The following is a 17,093-nucleotide window of genomic DNA, read 5'->3' on the forward strand; positions in this document are numbered from 1 at the left end:
TACTCGGATGACCTATTACTTCCAGCAAGATTCTGAAGTGTTTGTCTGATGTAAGCTACACAATCTTATGATGCTTGGTGACTGAATTCATGGATGGGAGTGAAGCAACTCAACGGATCCCACTGTAGGTCACATGATCATGACAAAATGGTGGATGTAGTACGTCTAAGATCCATTCATACTCCTCACATTCGTACTTCATAGAACGTACTTTTCTAGCGGTCGAGTAGTAAATTAAAATTCAAATGTAGAACCTACTGAGCAGTAGGCGATTTCAGACGCAGCCTAGAGTTCAGCATGTCATAACTAGGAATGCAATGATAAACCGATTTCACTATTAACCATGCTTTAATTTGGTTAATTAATCATTAAGGCTTCTCAACACTGCGTTTTTGCACAGAACAAAACTGCTGCAACTAAGCAAAGTTACGCCAACTGTGTGCTAGTTTAAAGTTTTGAGCTTGTACATCGAGACGCACACTAGAATAACTATGACTGAGTGCCGTTCACATATTGCACAAGTTTGTTATTTCCAATAGAGGCTTGCGGTTTGCGCATATTGGGATCAACAAGCATGCATCGCCACTCTCGCTTTTCAGCCGCACCTAGTTGAAAGAATGCCATGAGCGCACCATGAGTCACAAGACAAGAGCTGACCGTTCAGGTTCATACTTTGTATGGAATATACCCATTTATTCTCCAAAGAGAAATAGAATACAAACGGAAAACACCAAACAATTTTGTAATGTAGTTGATCAAAAGTGGGCTGCACGGTGGCGCAGTGGGTAGCAATTTCGCCTCACATCAAGAAGGTCACTGGTTTGAGTCTCGGCTGGGCCAGTTGGCATTTCTGTGCCAGTTTGCATGTTCTCTCTGTGTTGGCGTGGGTTTCCTCTAGGTGCTCCGGTTTCTCCCACAAGTCCACTAACATGTGCTAAAGGCGAATTGGCTAGGCTAAGTTGTCCGTAGGGTATGTGTGTGAATGAGTGTGTATGGATGTTTCCCAATGATGGGTTGCAGCTGGAAGGGCATCCACTGCGTAAAACATATGCTGGATAAATTGGTGGTTCATTTCGCTGTGGAAACCCCAGATTAATAAAGGGACTAAGCCGAATGAATGAGTTGATCATAAGTGGCTTTCAGACAGAACTTCAGTAGCCTTTGACTGTTTCTTCTCTTTAAAAGGGAAATATTTTTTTTATATTTTATATTGTATTATAGTTTATATTGTTTATATTAAACTTATATTAGACAAATTATTTATTTATTTATTTATTTATTTGTTTATTTATTTATTTATTTATTTATTTATTTATTTATTTATTTATTTATTCATTGTTCTGTCATTTATTTTCAGTGATACTCTGATATATTTACCATACTGCTATATTGTGGTTTGATTTAAAATGTATTATTTCTGTTATGAATTTTCAGCAAATGCTTACCTATTATATGGCTAATCATTCATAGTAATAAATCAGAAATCATTCTAATATGCTGATTTAGTTGTACATTATCAACTCTTATTGTTAGTTCTTATTATTATCAATATTGACAACGGCCTATGCCACATATATTTTCATATAAACTTGTTTCACATTTCAGTTTCCTTACTAAAACATACTGTAGGACATAAGCATGTACAAATAGAAGACATGATATTCTATAGCATCAATAAAAATACACTACAAACACATGCATCATCACACAGCCATAATTACCTTTCATGATTTGAAATATGGTTTAATCTGTGCATATGCACATACTACCTGCTTGACTCCATGCGTGGGTTTCTTGACAGAGCTGAGAGACACTTTAAAGAGAAACAGATGTTATTCCTCCACCGTGTGTCACATCACTATTTCCCTGCACGCTTATGAGCTCTGATGTATTAAAAGTATTTCAGCATACAAGAAGATACTAATGTTCATATATCGGTATGAATTGAACACATTGTGACACGCGTAAACGCACTGGTGCCTTTTCCGTAAAATAATTTTGGTCAAACAAATAAACAAAAAAGGAAATTCATTTTTACCCAAGGCATCATGATCCCAGGGTTAATAGCAAAACCTGCAGTAATTCATAATGTTGAAACAATAACCTTTTGATATCTTTAAATCAACGCTGTAGTAAAGCGCACACACCGTGCTATCTCATCGCTGGTGTGTTATTGCTTCCTGGCGAGTGCTTATTGCCTCTGACTGTTCTCCACCGCATCTGTGAGGTCTCGTTTTCCCTTTTGTTTGTGATTTCTTTTCATTAACCTTAGCCAGAAAATAGCAATAATTCACTGTGACATTTTTCGTGACCTTCAGGGTGTTTCGGCCTCAGCGCTAAACCCCATGCGGTGTGACTTGTGTATATTAAATAAATAAATAAAAATAATGCAATGCACTGCAAAAGAATAGTTACCGGTACAAGTTCACTCTCAAAATTACAAGATGACAAAACTGAATTTGCATTACCTTGTATTTAATGTCAAATAATCTTGCTGAAGTTATATAAAATGCTAATTTGGTGCTATAAAAAAAATATTATTGTTGCACAATTGTTAGTATTACTTCTAATTGTTATAAATCAATCAATAAATGGCCATCAAATAAGCATATTACATTGATTCCTGAAGGATGGTACTGAAAACATGGCCAAAAATGAAAATTTAGTTTTTTACGCCACATGGATACATTGTATTATAAAATATTTACAGTTTTAAAGCTATTATTTTTTTAATTAAATCAATATTCTTGTTTTACTGTATTTTTGATGATTATTTGTAATCAAATTCATTTTATATGTTATGTTTCTCTGGATATTCCCCAGTTATTAGTTATACGTATTGAGTAAAATGTATATATTTGATACATATGTTGATTATGTTTTTATATATGTGCAACCCACCGGTCCTACTGCACCCAACCCAGTCTGCACTGGGATCAAACCGGCGATTCTTTGCATGGGAGTTGGTTGTTCTAACAGGGAGGCTAAAGACCATGGTGTCTAGCTCAGATCAGGTTGGGTGCTGTAGGACCTGGGGGATTACAAATGTGGGAGCTTGTCCGGGATGGGAGTGAGGTTTAGGGGGCTCAAAAGGTGCTCTAGCGACAGACACCTGGTTGGGTGCTGTAGGACTGTAAATGACGTTTGTTCAAATTAAAAAATGGTTGAATTTCTGGTGATTAAAAGTCAGGGTTTAGCAATAATTCGCTGTGATATTTAGCATGTCTTTTAAGGTGTTTTGCTTTCCACAAAACTGCCACTACTCCTGATGTATGACTTGTGTTAAAAAATAATAAAATAAATAAAAATGCAATGCTCTGCAAAAGAATAGCTGCCGGTCCAATTTCACTACCAAAATTTCAAAATGACAAAACTGAATTTTCACCATCATCTGTGGGGTATTTAATGTCAAATAATCTTTCAGAGGTTATATAATATTCTAATTTGGTGTTCATATATCAAAAGGAATTGTTGTTAATTATTGCAAATAATTATCAATCAATCAATCAATCGATCGATCGATCAATTAGTCAGTCAGTCAATGGCCATCAAATCAGCATATCACAATAATTTCTGAAGGATGGCATTGAAGACATGGCCAAAGTTGAAAATTCAGTCAAACTTTACAATGAGGTTCATTAGTTAATGCATTTACTAACATGAACTATGTATTAACAATGCTTGTAGATCATTTAATAATTATAATTCAGTGTTTACTAAATCATTATTAACATCCAAATCCTTGTTTGTTAACATTAGTTAATGCACTGTGAGTTAACGAACTAACAATGAACAACTGTATTTTCATTAACTAACATGAACAAATACTATAGTAAATGTATTGTTCATTGTTTGCTCATGTTAGTAAATGCATTAATTAACATTAAAGGGCACCTAAAAACTACTTTTCAAGTTGTTTGGACAGAAATATGTGTAGGTATAGTGTATGGACCGTCATATTGGGGTGATACTAACACACCCAGTCCTTTTTATTTTCAATTTAACAACATAAAAACGGTGGACCAATTGGAGCAGTTTTCAGACCGACCGCAACTTTACATAGGAGTGCGGTCCCCCCACCCACCGAATTGATTGACAGCTGCGTAACATGTCCCGGTAGTCACGTGTATAATCATATCAACAAAAGAAGACGAGCGCAAAGCAAACGGGAATAAAAGGTCTGTTCAGTTTGCTAGGATCATCAATCATCATCAAATGTGATCAAGAGTGAGTTTTACAAGTTTAAAATGTTTTAAAACAGCGCGTGTGTGTAATGAATTACAGCGATTAACTTCAGCTTTACTTCTTCAGCACAGCCGCGTGTCAGAACAATTATAAAAGAAGACGCTTCAATCCCGATTTGTGGACGTTAAATCAGGTTTATTTTGTACATTAACATAACAGATATCCATACAGCAGTGAGGATTAACCTGTATCCTGTCACATTTGCAAGCAAAAAGAGTGCAAAGCTAAACGCGCGCTGTCTGTATGCATGTGCGTATCATGTCCATGCTGGGTATGTGTGTGTGTGTCTGTGTGAACTTTGTAATGACATTGTGTGTGACTCATCATTGTAACTTAACTCAACATGTGCATCAAATATTAAATGGTAAAGTTCTTACTGTAGTTTTTCTCACAAACGTTACGTGAGATCTTCTTTCTTTATGTCTGTTTGTTGTCTGACGCAGCCGAGGGAGGAGATTAAGGCACGCAGAAAGGCACGTAGAAACAGTGGGCGGGGAGAACTAGCCTTAAAGGCGCAGTACAGCAAAACCGCCACACAGTGCAAAAATGTATAAAATAGAATCTTATAAAAGGTATAATAAAAAAATCTGATGGCTGATTTAAGCTGAAACTTTATAGACACATTCTGGAGACACAAAAGATTCATAATAAATCTGAAAAAAAAGGGGTAACCTAGGTGCCCTTTAACTAATACAACCTTATTGTAAAGTGACTTTTACATCATAGGTATAAACGATATTTTAAAATATATCCAGTTTCAAAGCTATTATTTTTATTTGCAATACTATTTCTCAATTTTCATTTTTTATTGTATTTTTGATGATTATTTTTAATAAAATTGTTGACTTTATATGTAATGTTTCTCTGGATATACCCCAGTTATGTTTTTATATATGTTTATTGCAAATGACGACTATTCAAATGAATTTGCTCTATTGTTTGAATTTCTAGTGATTGAAAGTCAGGGTTTCAGCAATAATTCACTGTGATATTTAGCATGACCTTCAAGGTGTTTTGCTTTCCACAAAACTGCCACAATACCCCTGATGTATGACTTGTATTAAAAAAAATAACAAAAAATGCAATACACTGCAAAAGAATAGTTGCCGGCCCAAGTTCGCTCCCAAACTTGCAAGAAACTGAAATTTCCCGAGGACAAAAGAGCCTCCAAATTTAATCTATTAGCATGACAGAGCAATCTGTGCCAGGACAAACGTCTTTTGCAATTTTTCAAAGCTAAAAGCCAAATGAAAAATGGCTTTTCTTTCCCAGTGCATCAAAAAGACAGTGATGTATTGGCCTGGGTTCAAGCGTCAGGGTTCATCACATTCTTTTTTTTCTTCTTTTCTCCATTCACACAGCGTTTCCGACCTGCGAAGCTCTCAGCCAGTTCAGCTGTGCTAATGGCAGGTGCATTAGCATGAAGTGGCATTGTGACTCAGGTGAGTGTATCCAGAAGTAAGAAAATACTTTACCATTTGCTTTACTTACTCTTCCATTTAGCATGATGATGTATTAGCCTATTTTCTTTAGAGCTGATATAAGAAAACCCGGCACTTCAATTCAATTAAGCCCATTGATCCTACTGTCTGGGCCTTTTTTTTTCTTCTTCTTCTTTTTCATCAAGATATTCATCACATTAATAACCATTAAATATTCACCAATTCTTTTATCTGAAATATCTTCATCGCAGTTCAAAGGGAGGGTTGTATAAATCCTGACCTCTGTAATTTATCGCCTGCCCTCAAGGTCTGCAAATGCACAGCACTCGATCATAGGCAATAATAAAACCTAGTCTTTTTATATCTGTTTTTCTTATTTCTTTATTTTCTCTGTCAAATGTGAGTGTTCAGCCAAGGTCAGCCCATGGAGGCGGTTTGTCTTATCCAGGGTCACAGCCTTTGGACACCTTGCTGATTTTTTTCTGCACAAAATGAGGCTTGGCGTAATTCGATGCCCTGTAGACTCTTGTTTATAACACTCCTGCTGTGTTTTTTTTTTTTCTTCTCTGTTTTGTCATTGTGGTTTCTAATATTGTGCAGCAAACCATGAGGCACAACAGGGATAAAGACCCCCTGAAGGAAAATGTGCCATTTTCTGGTACTAAAGTTGTAGAATGGTCATGAATTCTATTTATTTTTTATTGTATTTTGATGGAGCGACACAATTTGTGTGACAGTATGTGTTATAAAAGGAGCTATATCATATATACCACTATTTAAAAGTTAAAGTCGAATAGTTATTTGTTTTTGTTTTAAGAAACACATTAATACTTTGTCACCAGCAATGTTTTGAAGTGACAATATAGATATTTATAATGTTACAAAATAGTTGATAGTTAAATACTTATGTTTAATAAATGAATGTAAGTACGTAATGAATAATTTCCGTTGAATAACAACATCAAATGATTTCTATTAAATATTTATGTTTAATAAATACTTGTATTAAAATATATATATAATATAAATAATACAATATTTATGTTTCATAAATACTTGTAATACCGCCAAAAGATCAATGGAATGGCTTCACAACAACTTGGTGTATGTCCTTGAGTGGCCCAGCCAGAGCCCAGACCTAAATCCTATTGAGCATCTTTGGACAAATCTGAAAATGGGTGTACACTGTCGCTTTCCATCCAACCTGATAAGAGCTTGAGAGGTACTGCAAAGAGGAATGGGCAAAAATTCCCAAAGACAGGTGTGCCAAGCTTGTGGCATTATATTCAACTGGAGGCTGTAATTGCTGCCAAAGGTGCATCAACAAAGTATTGAGCAAAGGCTGTGAATACTTATGTACGTGTGATTTTTCAGGTTTTTTACTTTTAATAAATTTGTAGCAATTTCAACAAATCTTTTTTCACATTGTCATTATGGAGTATTGTGTGTAGAATTTTGAGGAAATAAATGAATTTAATCCATTTCGGAATAAGGCTGTTACATAAAAAATGTGGAAAAAGTGAAGATGAATACTTTCTGGATTCACTGTATATATTTATTATTATTATTGTTTTCTTAAGTCTAGTGTTTATTGGCAAATACTGTAGTGTCAGAAGTGTTTTACTGTAAAGCATAAAGTCTGATTCTAACTAATCTGATTCTAACTTGTCATGCCTGTGCTGTGTGTGTTCGTGTGTGTGTTTGTAGATGATGACTGTGGAGATAACAGTGATGAGGCAGGCTGTGTTCACTTCTGTGCTAATGGCCAGTATAAGTGCACCAGCGGCAGGTGTATCCCGGATCACTGGGCCTGTGATGGAGACAATGACTGCGGAGACTTTAGTGACGAAAATGTGACGTGTGCTGGAGTCGCTCCTGGTAGGACATTACTTTTTCTTACTTTTCCCACCTTATTGGCTTTTTTAAGGTTGGTTTACACTTCTGTGTTGAGCGATTGCTGTGACCTATGGCGCCTGCTTTGTGCATAGTCGTGCATTTGTACTTCTGCGTGCTGTTTGTATTGCTCTGCAATAACACTTACAAAACCATAACTGGCAGTAGGTTTTTATGTTCCTCTGTGTCAAGGTTCTTCGCTTGTGCTTTGTTTTTCTGAACGCTACTTTAATGTACAAATAGCTAAAACTTGCTCATTCAGAGGTGGGAGCTGGTGGACGTGCAACAACTTTAATCATAAGATAAACACAAAAAAAGTTTCCATCTGGAGCTCCTTTACGGCACTCAACACTTGTAAACACTCGCTCCATCGGGCTCGCGACTCTCAGCACCACCCACACTCTTCAGCACTACCAGGCCGACCAATCACAGAGCTTGTGCTACGCATCGTTGCGACGTGTAGTTACATTTTTGAGAGGTGCACGTCAGCATCGGCATCAGCCACGCAAGGGGTCTGTGACCGTGCGAAGGCTGCGACAGACCATACCATACAATCAGTCTTTAATGTGAGCATATATGTAAGAGCTTGGGAGACTATTCGTTTATTTCCAAGCTTTGTTTATTAGGTTTTTATTTATTTATTTAAGTAGTTATTTTTATTTAATTAATTAATTTTTTTGTTTGTTTTTTGTTTGTTTGTTTTTATTTATTTATTGTTTTTAGTTGTTGGTTTAGGAATGTGTGCCAGACTGTGTTATTGTATATTTGGTGAGTGACATTATTAATAAATAAATTTTTTTTTTATTTCAATTGAACAAAAAATAAATTAATACATAAATAAAAATTAAATATATAATATAATATAATATAATATAATATAATATAATATAATATAATATAATATAATATAATATAATACAGGGCATCACGGTGGCGCAGTGGGTAGCACAATCTCCTCACAGCAAGAAGGTAGCTGATTCGAGCCCCGGCTGGGTCAGTTGGCATTTCTGTTTGGAGTTTGCATGTTCTCCTCGTGTTTGTGTAGGTGTTTTGTGTGTGTTAAAGGTGAATTGGGTAAGCTTAATTGTCCATAGTGTATGTGTGTGAATGAGAGTGTAAGGGTGTTTCCCAGCAATGCGTAAAACATATGCTGGATAAGTTGGCGGTTCATTCCACTGTGGCGACCCCAGATTAATAAAGGGACTAAGCTGAAAAGAAAATTAAGTAATGTAGATATGATTAAATTAGATTCATCATAGTATTCTCATTGTGAAAAACACTGAGGTAGTAAAATACACTTAACAAAATCAAGTCTTATGTCCGTCATCGCATTTTCAAGGTCAAAACACTTTATCAGATACCAAAAGTAAACTTAAAGTGATAATATACATTGACAGTGTGCTGTAATATCATTAAAAAAAAATCATCATCCTAACCTTCATTATCCAAACTGAAATCTCAGATGGCCCGACAGTTTTTCATCTTTAATGACTCATTAAAAAAGTCTGAGATGCTGTGAGCTCAGAAACAGCTTAGTATTTTACACTGTCAGTTTTTAGATCAGCCCAAATGTGTGATGTGAATAAATAGCGTTCAAACAGCTGTTGTTCTCAATTCAAACAAGTAGAAGCTTTGACCCAGAAACAGCATTACTTATGTCACTTAGAAAGTGGATGTTATTTCTTTAATGGTTGATTATGGTAAGTGTATATTAGATGGATATATTTATAATCTGCAAGTGCCATTAATAACTTATTTGTCTTTTAAAAATCTTTATGAAGGCTGATGTGTTGTTACCTTCAATCACTTGCATGCAATTTAGATATGGTTGCATTGGGTTCAATTTCAATACTGAACTCCATCTATTCATAATTTGTATTTGTTGGTGCGTCAGATGAATATACTGCATTTAACATTGCATCTTTTGTGAGTGCAATTTTATTATTTTCATGAACATTTTCAGCTTTTAAAAACATGTATGAAGGCTGTTGTGTTCTGTTACCTTCAGTCTTCTTTGTGTCATGGTTGAGGTGGGGAAAAGGAGCGAGGACGCAGGTGCAGAAATAAATGGGTTTTTATTTATAATAAAATAAAACAAAATGCAAAAACAAACCACCTTGAGGGGGAGAACATTAACAAAACAAATAAACAAACAAACAAACTGGACTGGGCACGCTGGCAGGGATCAGGACTGGAACATACAACAGGACAAGGCAACATACGGCAACAAACTGGCACAGGACAGCAGACATGAGGAGAATATAAGCAGAAGTAAATTAACACACAAACAGATGAACATAATTAACTAATAATGGGTTAACAAGGAGGGTGGGACTAGACAATAGACTGGAGAGCACATGACACAGAGACAAACACAAGCCATGTGCTCACATAAAACGGGACAAGAACACGCAGCCAATGAGAGAACTCATTAACCGCGCGTTCGCAATAAAGGACAAGACTGAAGCACGCAGCCACAATGTAAACACAGAGCCACGTGCTTCGACAACACAAACACAAATAGATGCAAGACACGAGGACATGATAAATTAAAACACCCTACCGTGCGCTTACACATAAGCAACGTGCATGTTTCATCTCAGCGCCAACCGAAACCAAAACCAACCAGACTGGGACACTGAGAATGAAACAGCACGATGCCGACAGAACCAAACAAACACGAGTAGAGTGCGCGTCCCAAGCACGCACAGACCCCCAAGCACGATCTGCGCATGCTCACGACGACTCGCACCCAGAGACACACACAATGACAGAAAACAAGTGCTCAAGCCAAGCGCAACAGGACAGGACAAGACAGAGCTAGTGTCCGGACTCTGCCACCAAAACAAGAATTTACAAGACCAGAGTGGCAGAACCCTGACACTTAGTGGCATCTAGGATTGATTATGTTAGATTCAACTTTGTTGTATTTGGGCAAAATACAGAGCCAGTAATATACAGTATTGTCAGTCAATCGGTCAGTCAGTCGACAGCAGATGAATTTACACAAAAAGAGCAGGCACGAATGACACTCACGAGAAAAATTTGAGATCTCAAAAAAGCATACACAGTGGCCTCTGCCTGATTTGCGAAAACAAAAACTGCCAAAAAAAAAAAAAAACGTAGCTCCTGGGACGTATTTGGCGCTCTCCAGAAATGTAAATAGGAGTACATTTTTAGAATAAGTCTGGGTTGATACCAAAGACTGAAAATCTGCCTGTACAGTGTATATATATATATATATATATATATATATATATATATATATATATATATATATATATATATATATATATATATATATATATATACTGTTATGGTTCAAACTTTATTTAAACAATGAAATATTGTCCAGTTTTGACCTTATTCTTCAATGTGGAAGTGTGCTCGTTTTAGCGATTGTTTTAAAACTTCTGATAAAATCGCCTATGGGAGAAATGACTATGAATAATTAACGTAAAAAAACAGTCAAACTACTTGCTCTACAAACAAGTGTTTGCATGACTATACAGACCAAGTATAATAAATAATAAGAAAATATAAGTTTGCAACATCAAGCAGCATAACAAGCTGTTTTTAACATCTAAACATGAATGGAAGTGAATGAGACTGAAAGTCAAGCCAAAAAGATTTAAATAGCTGCTTCCACTCGTACGTGAAGAATAGGGTGTGTACCATTATAATTAAATGTATATAAGTTTTATACTTGAAAGTATTTAGAAATTTTGATCATCTTACTAGTAATCAGGAACTTGTATCCAGCTTTAGTTACATGGTATGCCTAATAAAAGCATCAGAGTAATTAAAGAGCTTTTCCAGAGGTAAAATTTCCCTGTAACATTGATTAAAAACGCCTTTGTGTTTGCTGCTGTACTTGAACAACTTAACCAACCTACTGAGAGGTTTCCAGAGAATTAACACGACTAATTAGCAGGCTAACAAAGAGCTGAACGATAGCGATCAAGTCAGCGTTGCTTGTAATTGCCTCGGCGCAATGTCCCTAATTTGGGGAAACACAAGTTTCAAACTTTCTCTCTTTTTTCTACACTTGACGGATCTAATCTTATCTGAGCTCACCAGGGAACCACCTTACAGATTTGAATCTTTTAATCTGCTGTAATTACCTCTGAAAGCTGAGGCCGAGTCCTCCGATGCTTTCAGCTCACCAGCTTGTCACAGAAATGTTGGAGCCATTCATCAAACCGGCTCCTGATGGAGGTCCATGCTCCTGTCCGTCTCTGAGGGGTTGTCCGGCTCGTATCCTCCTAGCGCAGAGCTCAGATTATTGTATAACACATACTCTGTGCGTGTGAGTGTAAAGTGGAGGAGACACTGGGAACTCTCAGGATTAGCCTTAAACAAAGCAGGAAGCCCTTCTGTGTTTAAAGGTTCATTATGTTACATTCTGTCTTTTTTTTTGTTTGCTTTGTTTGATAGCAGGCTGGGGTTTGAGCTGTAATGGTGTGTAAACATGTTTTTTGAATATATATTAAACTCCTGTCAACTGTAGGTGTTCAAAATAAAGTGGGAGCTGATAAACAAGGCAGGCTACAGAAAAAAAGAGAGAGAAACTTTTCTTTTGTGCTTGTCTTATATTTGGAGAAAACCTTGGCCCTGTCCATTGCGCTGAAAGCCTACTTTAAGTCTTTGACAGTGTAAGGAAGAATATTAAAATATTTATTAGTGTGACGAGGAAATCTTGAAGAGTACCTACTAAAACTCAGACAGTTTACCAGTATTAAAGCAAGCTGAAGAAGTGAGAGCGTTTATGAGCTTTAAACACTGAATATATTTCCCTTTTTGCCTTTATTATTTTTTTAAATATATTTTTTATTCAAATATTTTATTTTTTATTATATTTTTTCTTTAACTGTTCTCTAAATGGTTAATTTATTATGCTTAAGGGTGCTTTCACACCTGTAGATCGATTGTTTTGTTCACAAACAGGGATTAAAATTGTTACAATATTGCACTTTGTTCTTGGTGCGGTTCACTTTCAGTTTGCGGTTTACTAAACGGACCAATAAGTTAAAACAAGTCACTTGTGAGTAAACTCTCGTCACATTGGTCAGAGTCCTGCTCAGCTGTTATATAGTATGTCCTTATTTTAATCTATGACGGTGAGCAATAAGACATTATAAGCCAAAAGCTGCACTTTAATTTTGAATGGTGACACCCACAGACATCGTCACCAAATATAAATCATAAGTGAGACTTTCTTATACGTAGCCGTTGGCTGGAATTATGCATTACAGGCTTTACATTATAGAGAGAAGTAACAAACAAACAAAAAGTGCAGTTCGGTCAATTTTCCTAACGGATAAACAGCTCTTGGTAGTAATTCAGCATAGTTTTACTTTCGTATTTGACATTAAAATGCACATTTACCAGTAGGAATGATGACATCTCGTCCTACTCATCATTCTCTCTTCATATAGCCATTTATGCTTATTACATATCCATAATACATTGTGAAATAGCCAGGTTCGTTGGATCGTATTGCTTTCTCACTACAATCAATCCGCTCCAGAATTGGTTTCAATTAAGCCACCCCATTCAGGCGATCTCAGACCGATTGTTTTGGCGCGGATCCGAGTGCAATTGCTGGTTTCACATATGCCAAAACAACCATGATAACTAGGGATGCGCGCCAGGTTCCGAAACAAAAGTCTATGTGTAAAGGCACCCTAAGTCAGAAATGTCAGAAAAGTGCTGTTTACATACAGTATTTATGGTAAAACTCTAAAACAGTCAAATATTTTTATTTAAATGAAGCATGTATTGCTCAAAAAAATACTGAATATTCATTAAAAACTTGTTTAATTTAGTGGAACTCAAATGAAATTAACTGCAGCAAATTTCTAGTTACCCATTATACTTTAACGTTTACTCTCCTTTATCAGTGGAACAGTAAAGTGATTTGTTATTTGATGTGGTTTTGGTTGAGATATATAGGGGGGGGGGGGGGGTTGTTGGTGTTAAGTTATTTTATTTTAAAATTTATCTTAAGTGTTTTTGGAGTTACCATTGTGATTAGAAATAAGAGTCTGTAGGCTGACAATTGGACTACGACCTTTAAGACTATGTATTGCTTTATTTAAAGGGCAATGGCTGTGTGCACTTCAACACAGTAATAGTACCTGGTGATTATATTGGTACATGCAGATGTACTTGTGTTATCCTTAACAAGCTTTAACAGCTTCAAAGGGATAGTTCACCCAAAATTGAATATTCGGCTCGAATGCTCACCCTTCGCTTGTTCAAAATATTGTTAGGTTGCTTTCATCTGCACAAAAGAAAATATTTTGAAGAATGTTGGTAGCTATCACCCATTGACTACCATAGTATTTTCTTTTCTGTTGTTGTCAATGGGTGTAAGCAACTAGCGTTCTTCAAAATAATATTTTGTGTTCAACAGAAGAAAGAAACTCATAAAACGCAACAACATGATGGAGAATAAGTTGCACTTTTTATCTAAGATTCAGTATTTGTTTGAGTGGTATTATAGTTTTATTTAGTATAATTAAAAACATAAATAATGATTTTTAAGCTCAAATGCTTAGAGTTCCCTTAACGTACATGTTTTTCAATGTGTTGATGTGCTTGAATATCTGCTTCAGGAACACACATTTCTAACACTTATATTAAACTTTAATGGGAGAGGAACCTATTTCAGAGTATTATATGCTATTTATATGCTCTTTGCCTTTATATTTTTCTTTAACTTTTCTATTAATGATTCATTTATTATGTTTAAGTAATAAATGTTGTCAGAAAAGTGCTATTTACCTATTAATGGCAAAAGTCTAAAACAGTCAGATTTCCCAAATGATATACGTATGTCTTACACTGTAAAATGCTGGGTTCAATCAATTTGTGTTGAGACAACATGAAGGACTGACGTTAACTTATTGTTTTTTTTTTTTTTTTTTTTTTCAAATTTAAGTTGATTGAATGTAAAATAATTAGATTCTCGCCCAAAATACTAAAAAATTGTGTTGATTGTATTGAATAGTTTGAACAAACGGCAAATATCATTTTTTGAGTGTACACAGATATGTTTTAATAAGTTCATTAAAAACCCATTAAATTAAACAGAACTCAAATGGAATCAATTGCAGCAAATTTGTAGTTGAAAAAAATGCACAAAAGCACACACATTTCTCTAAATGGGTGCTTAGCCAAACAGCAAAAAGTTGAAAAATATATATACAAAATGGTGGTAAAACCAAAGCTTCAAAAATACCAATTAATTAAATTAAAATGGCTAACACGAAGCATGCAAAGTTTTGAGCACACTGGCTCTCCATCAGCTGGTGTGCTCAAAACGTTACACGCTTTGTGTTAGACTTGTTATGTTTTTAGGTGTTGCCGCCTTTTTGTAAATATTTTAGCAAATTTGTAGTTCCCATCATACTTTTCTGTTTCCCTATTAAAGGAGAGTAAACGTTAAAGTGAAGTTTTATTTGATGTGCTTTTGCTCAAGATATATAGAGGGAGATTTGTTAGTGTTTAGATTGTTTTATTTTAAAATTTAAAAGGGTTTCTGGGATGTCTGGGTGTTTGGAGTCACCATTGTGATTAATATTAGAGTCTGTGGTTAGGCTGAAAATTTGACTTTTAAGACCTTTAAGACTATGTATTGCTTTATCTAAAGGGCAATAGATGTGTGCTCAACAGTAATATTATTTGCTGATTACATCAGTACATGCAGATCTACTTGTGTTATCTTTAACAAGCCTTAACAGCTTCAAATGGACAGTTCATGCAAAATTTAAAATTTGGCCTGAATGCTTACTCTTCACTTGTTCAAAATATTTTTAGGTTCTGGCCTGTGCAGATCGCTGAAGAACTACAAATCTGCCACTTTAAAGAACTACAGTCATGCACCGCTCACACACACCTGTTCCTCAATTGGTTGATTACACACCCACACAGCTGGGAGCTCCTCATAAACTGATTAGAGGGACTTTATAATCAGCACACACACACACACACTTCAGCGCTGAGTCTTGTTTAGCTGTATTGTGAACATTACGACGCGTTTTCCTTGCCTTGCCATGTTAGACCCTTGCTTTGTTTATTCATGTGTGCTGCTTGCCTTTTAACCATCCATCTGTTTACTGATCATGACTCTGGATTTTCTGTATACATCTGTTTGCCTGTGTTGATCGCTGCTTACCTGACCATTCTCTATGTTGAATAAACCCGTTTTTAGATCCGCACCTCCGTTGTCAGCGTCCATCACATTACACCTTTCACCTGCAAAAAAATATATATTTGGATGAATGCTGGTAGCTCTCGCCCATTGACTTCCATAGTATTCCTTTCCTACTATGTTAGTCAGTGGGTGCCAACAACAACCATACTTTAAAATATCATTTTGTGTTCAATAAAAGAAATTAACTCAAAGTATTATCTATCATCAAACTGTTATCTAAGTTTCAGTATTTGATTGGCATTATAGTTTTATTTAAGATTTTATTGACTGTCAGTTCAGAGTGCTTATAGATATTGATTTTTAAGCTCAAATGTTTTGAGTTCCTTTAACTTATTGGCTTTTACAATGTGCTGATGTGCTTGATTCAAAAATCTATTTGGCTCATTATAAGACATGCTCAGTATACAATCACTATACAACACTAATTGTACAGCAATTGTTTTATTCACATATTGTAGAATGTATTAATGTCTGAACTGAACTAGATTGGTCACACTGAATGTTTTATACAGTAAAATTCTCATTAGAGTATTTTTGTCAGGAATAGGACAATACATATTGTACAGTATGTTTAATCAGTTGTCAAAACACAATTCCTGAAAAGATGAATCTTGGTGCCTTCATATATTTGTTGTTGAATCAAATGAATTTATCTCAACTCATATAAATCAAACTGACTAAAACATTAAGTTAAACTTTTCATAGTTTAAAAAAAAAACATAGTTGAAAACTGATTCAAATAACCTAAAGTAACATAAAAACTGTTGTCTTTATGTAAACATTGTGCGTCAGTTACTTGTGAAGAGCTTATAAAATGTCTAAAGTCAAAACTAGGCACCAGGTATTCCTCAACCTTGCACATACTGTACTGTAAGTGAATATCTGCTGCAAAAAGACACATTTCTAACACTTGTATTGAACGGTAATGGTAGAAGAAGCTATATCAGAGTAATACTGTATATACAGTGAAATCACATCCTTTTTTGTTTATTTTGTTCACTTTTTATCAATGTTGGATCCAAATTTCAGTTAAACCTCACCAGCATTCATTTTAATGCAGATAATACTCGAAACAGCCTTGATCTGCTTGTTTGGTGCACACCAAGGTTCTGATGGCATCATTCACACTTATTCATATGAATCACAATAGCAGATAACAGTCACATGAAAGTTTATTCTACTCAAACTAAACCTGCTAAGTGTGAACACAGTCTAAAACAGCCAACCCATTAGTGCCGTTTGTTCAGGAATTGGACTACACCGGTTGCACTGAATGTGATTGATTGGCAAAA

At 35.5% G+C, this 17,093-nt stretch overlaps 1 protein-coding gene across 1 annotated transcript in view; it reads left to right on the plus strand.

The window, feature by feature from the left end:
- lrp1bb (low density lipoprotein receptor-related protein 1Bb) overlaps positions 1-17,093 on the plus strand; it is a 625,723-nt gene that overhangs the window by 351,655 nt on the left and 256,975 nt on the right. Inside the window, exons 19-20 of the mRNA XM_056465638.1 lie at positions 5,607-5,687; positions 7,395-7,565. Coding sequence (XP_056321613.1) covers positions 5,607-5,687; positions 7,395-7,565 — 252 coding nt within the window. The remainder of the gene's footprint in view (positions 1-5,606; positions 5,688-7,394; positions 7,566-17,093) is intronic.

This window comes from Danio aesculapii, chromosome 9 (genome assembly GCF_903798145.1).
Source record: "Danio aesculapii chromosome 9, fDanAes4.1, whole genome shotgun sequence".
Taxonomy (NCBI): domain Eukaryota; kingdom Metazoa; phylum Chordata; class Actinopteri; order Cypriniformes; family Danionidae; genus Danio; species Danio aesculapii.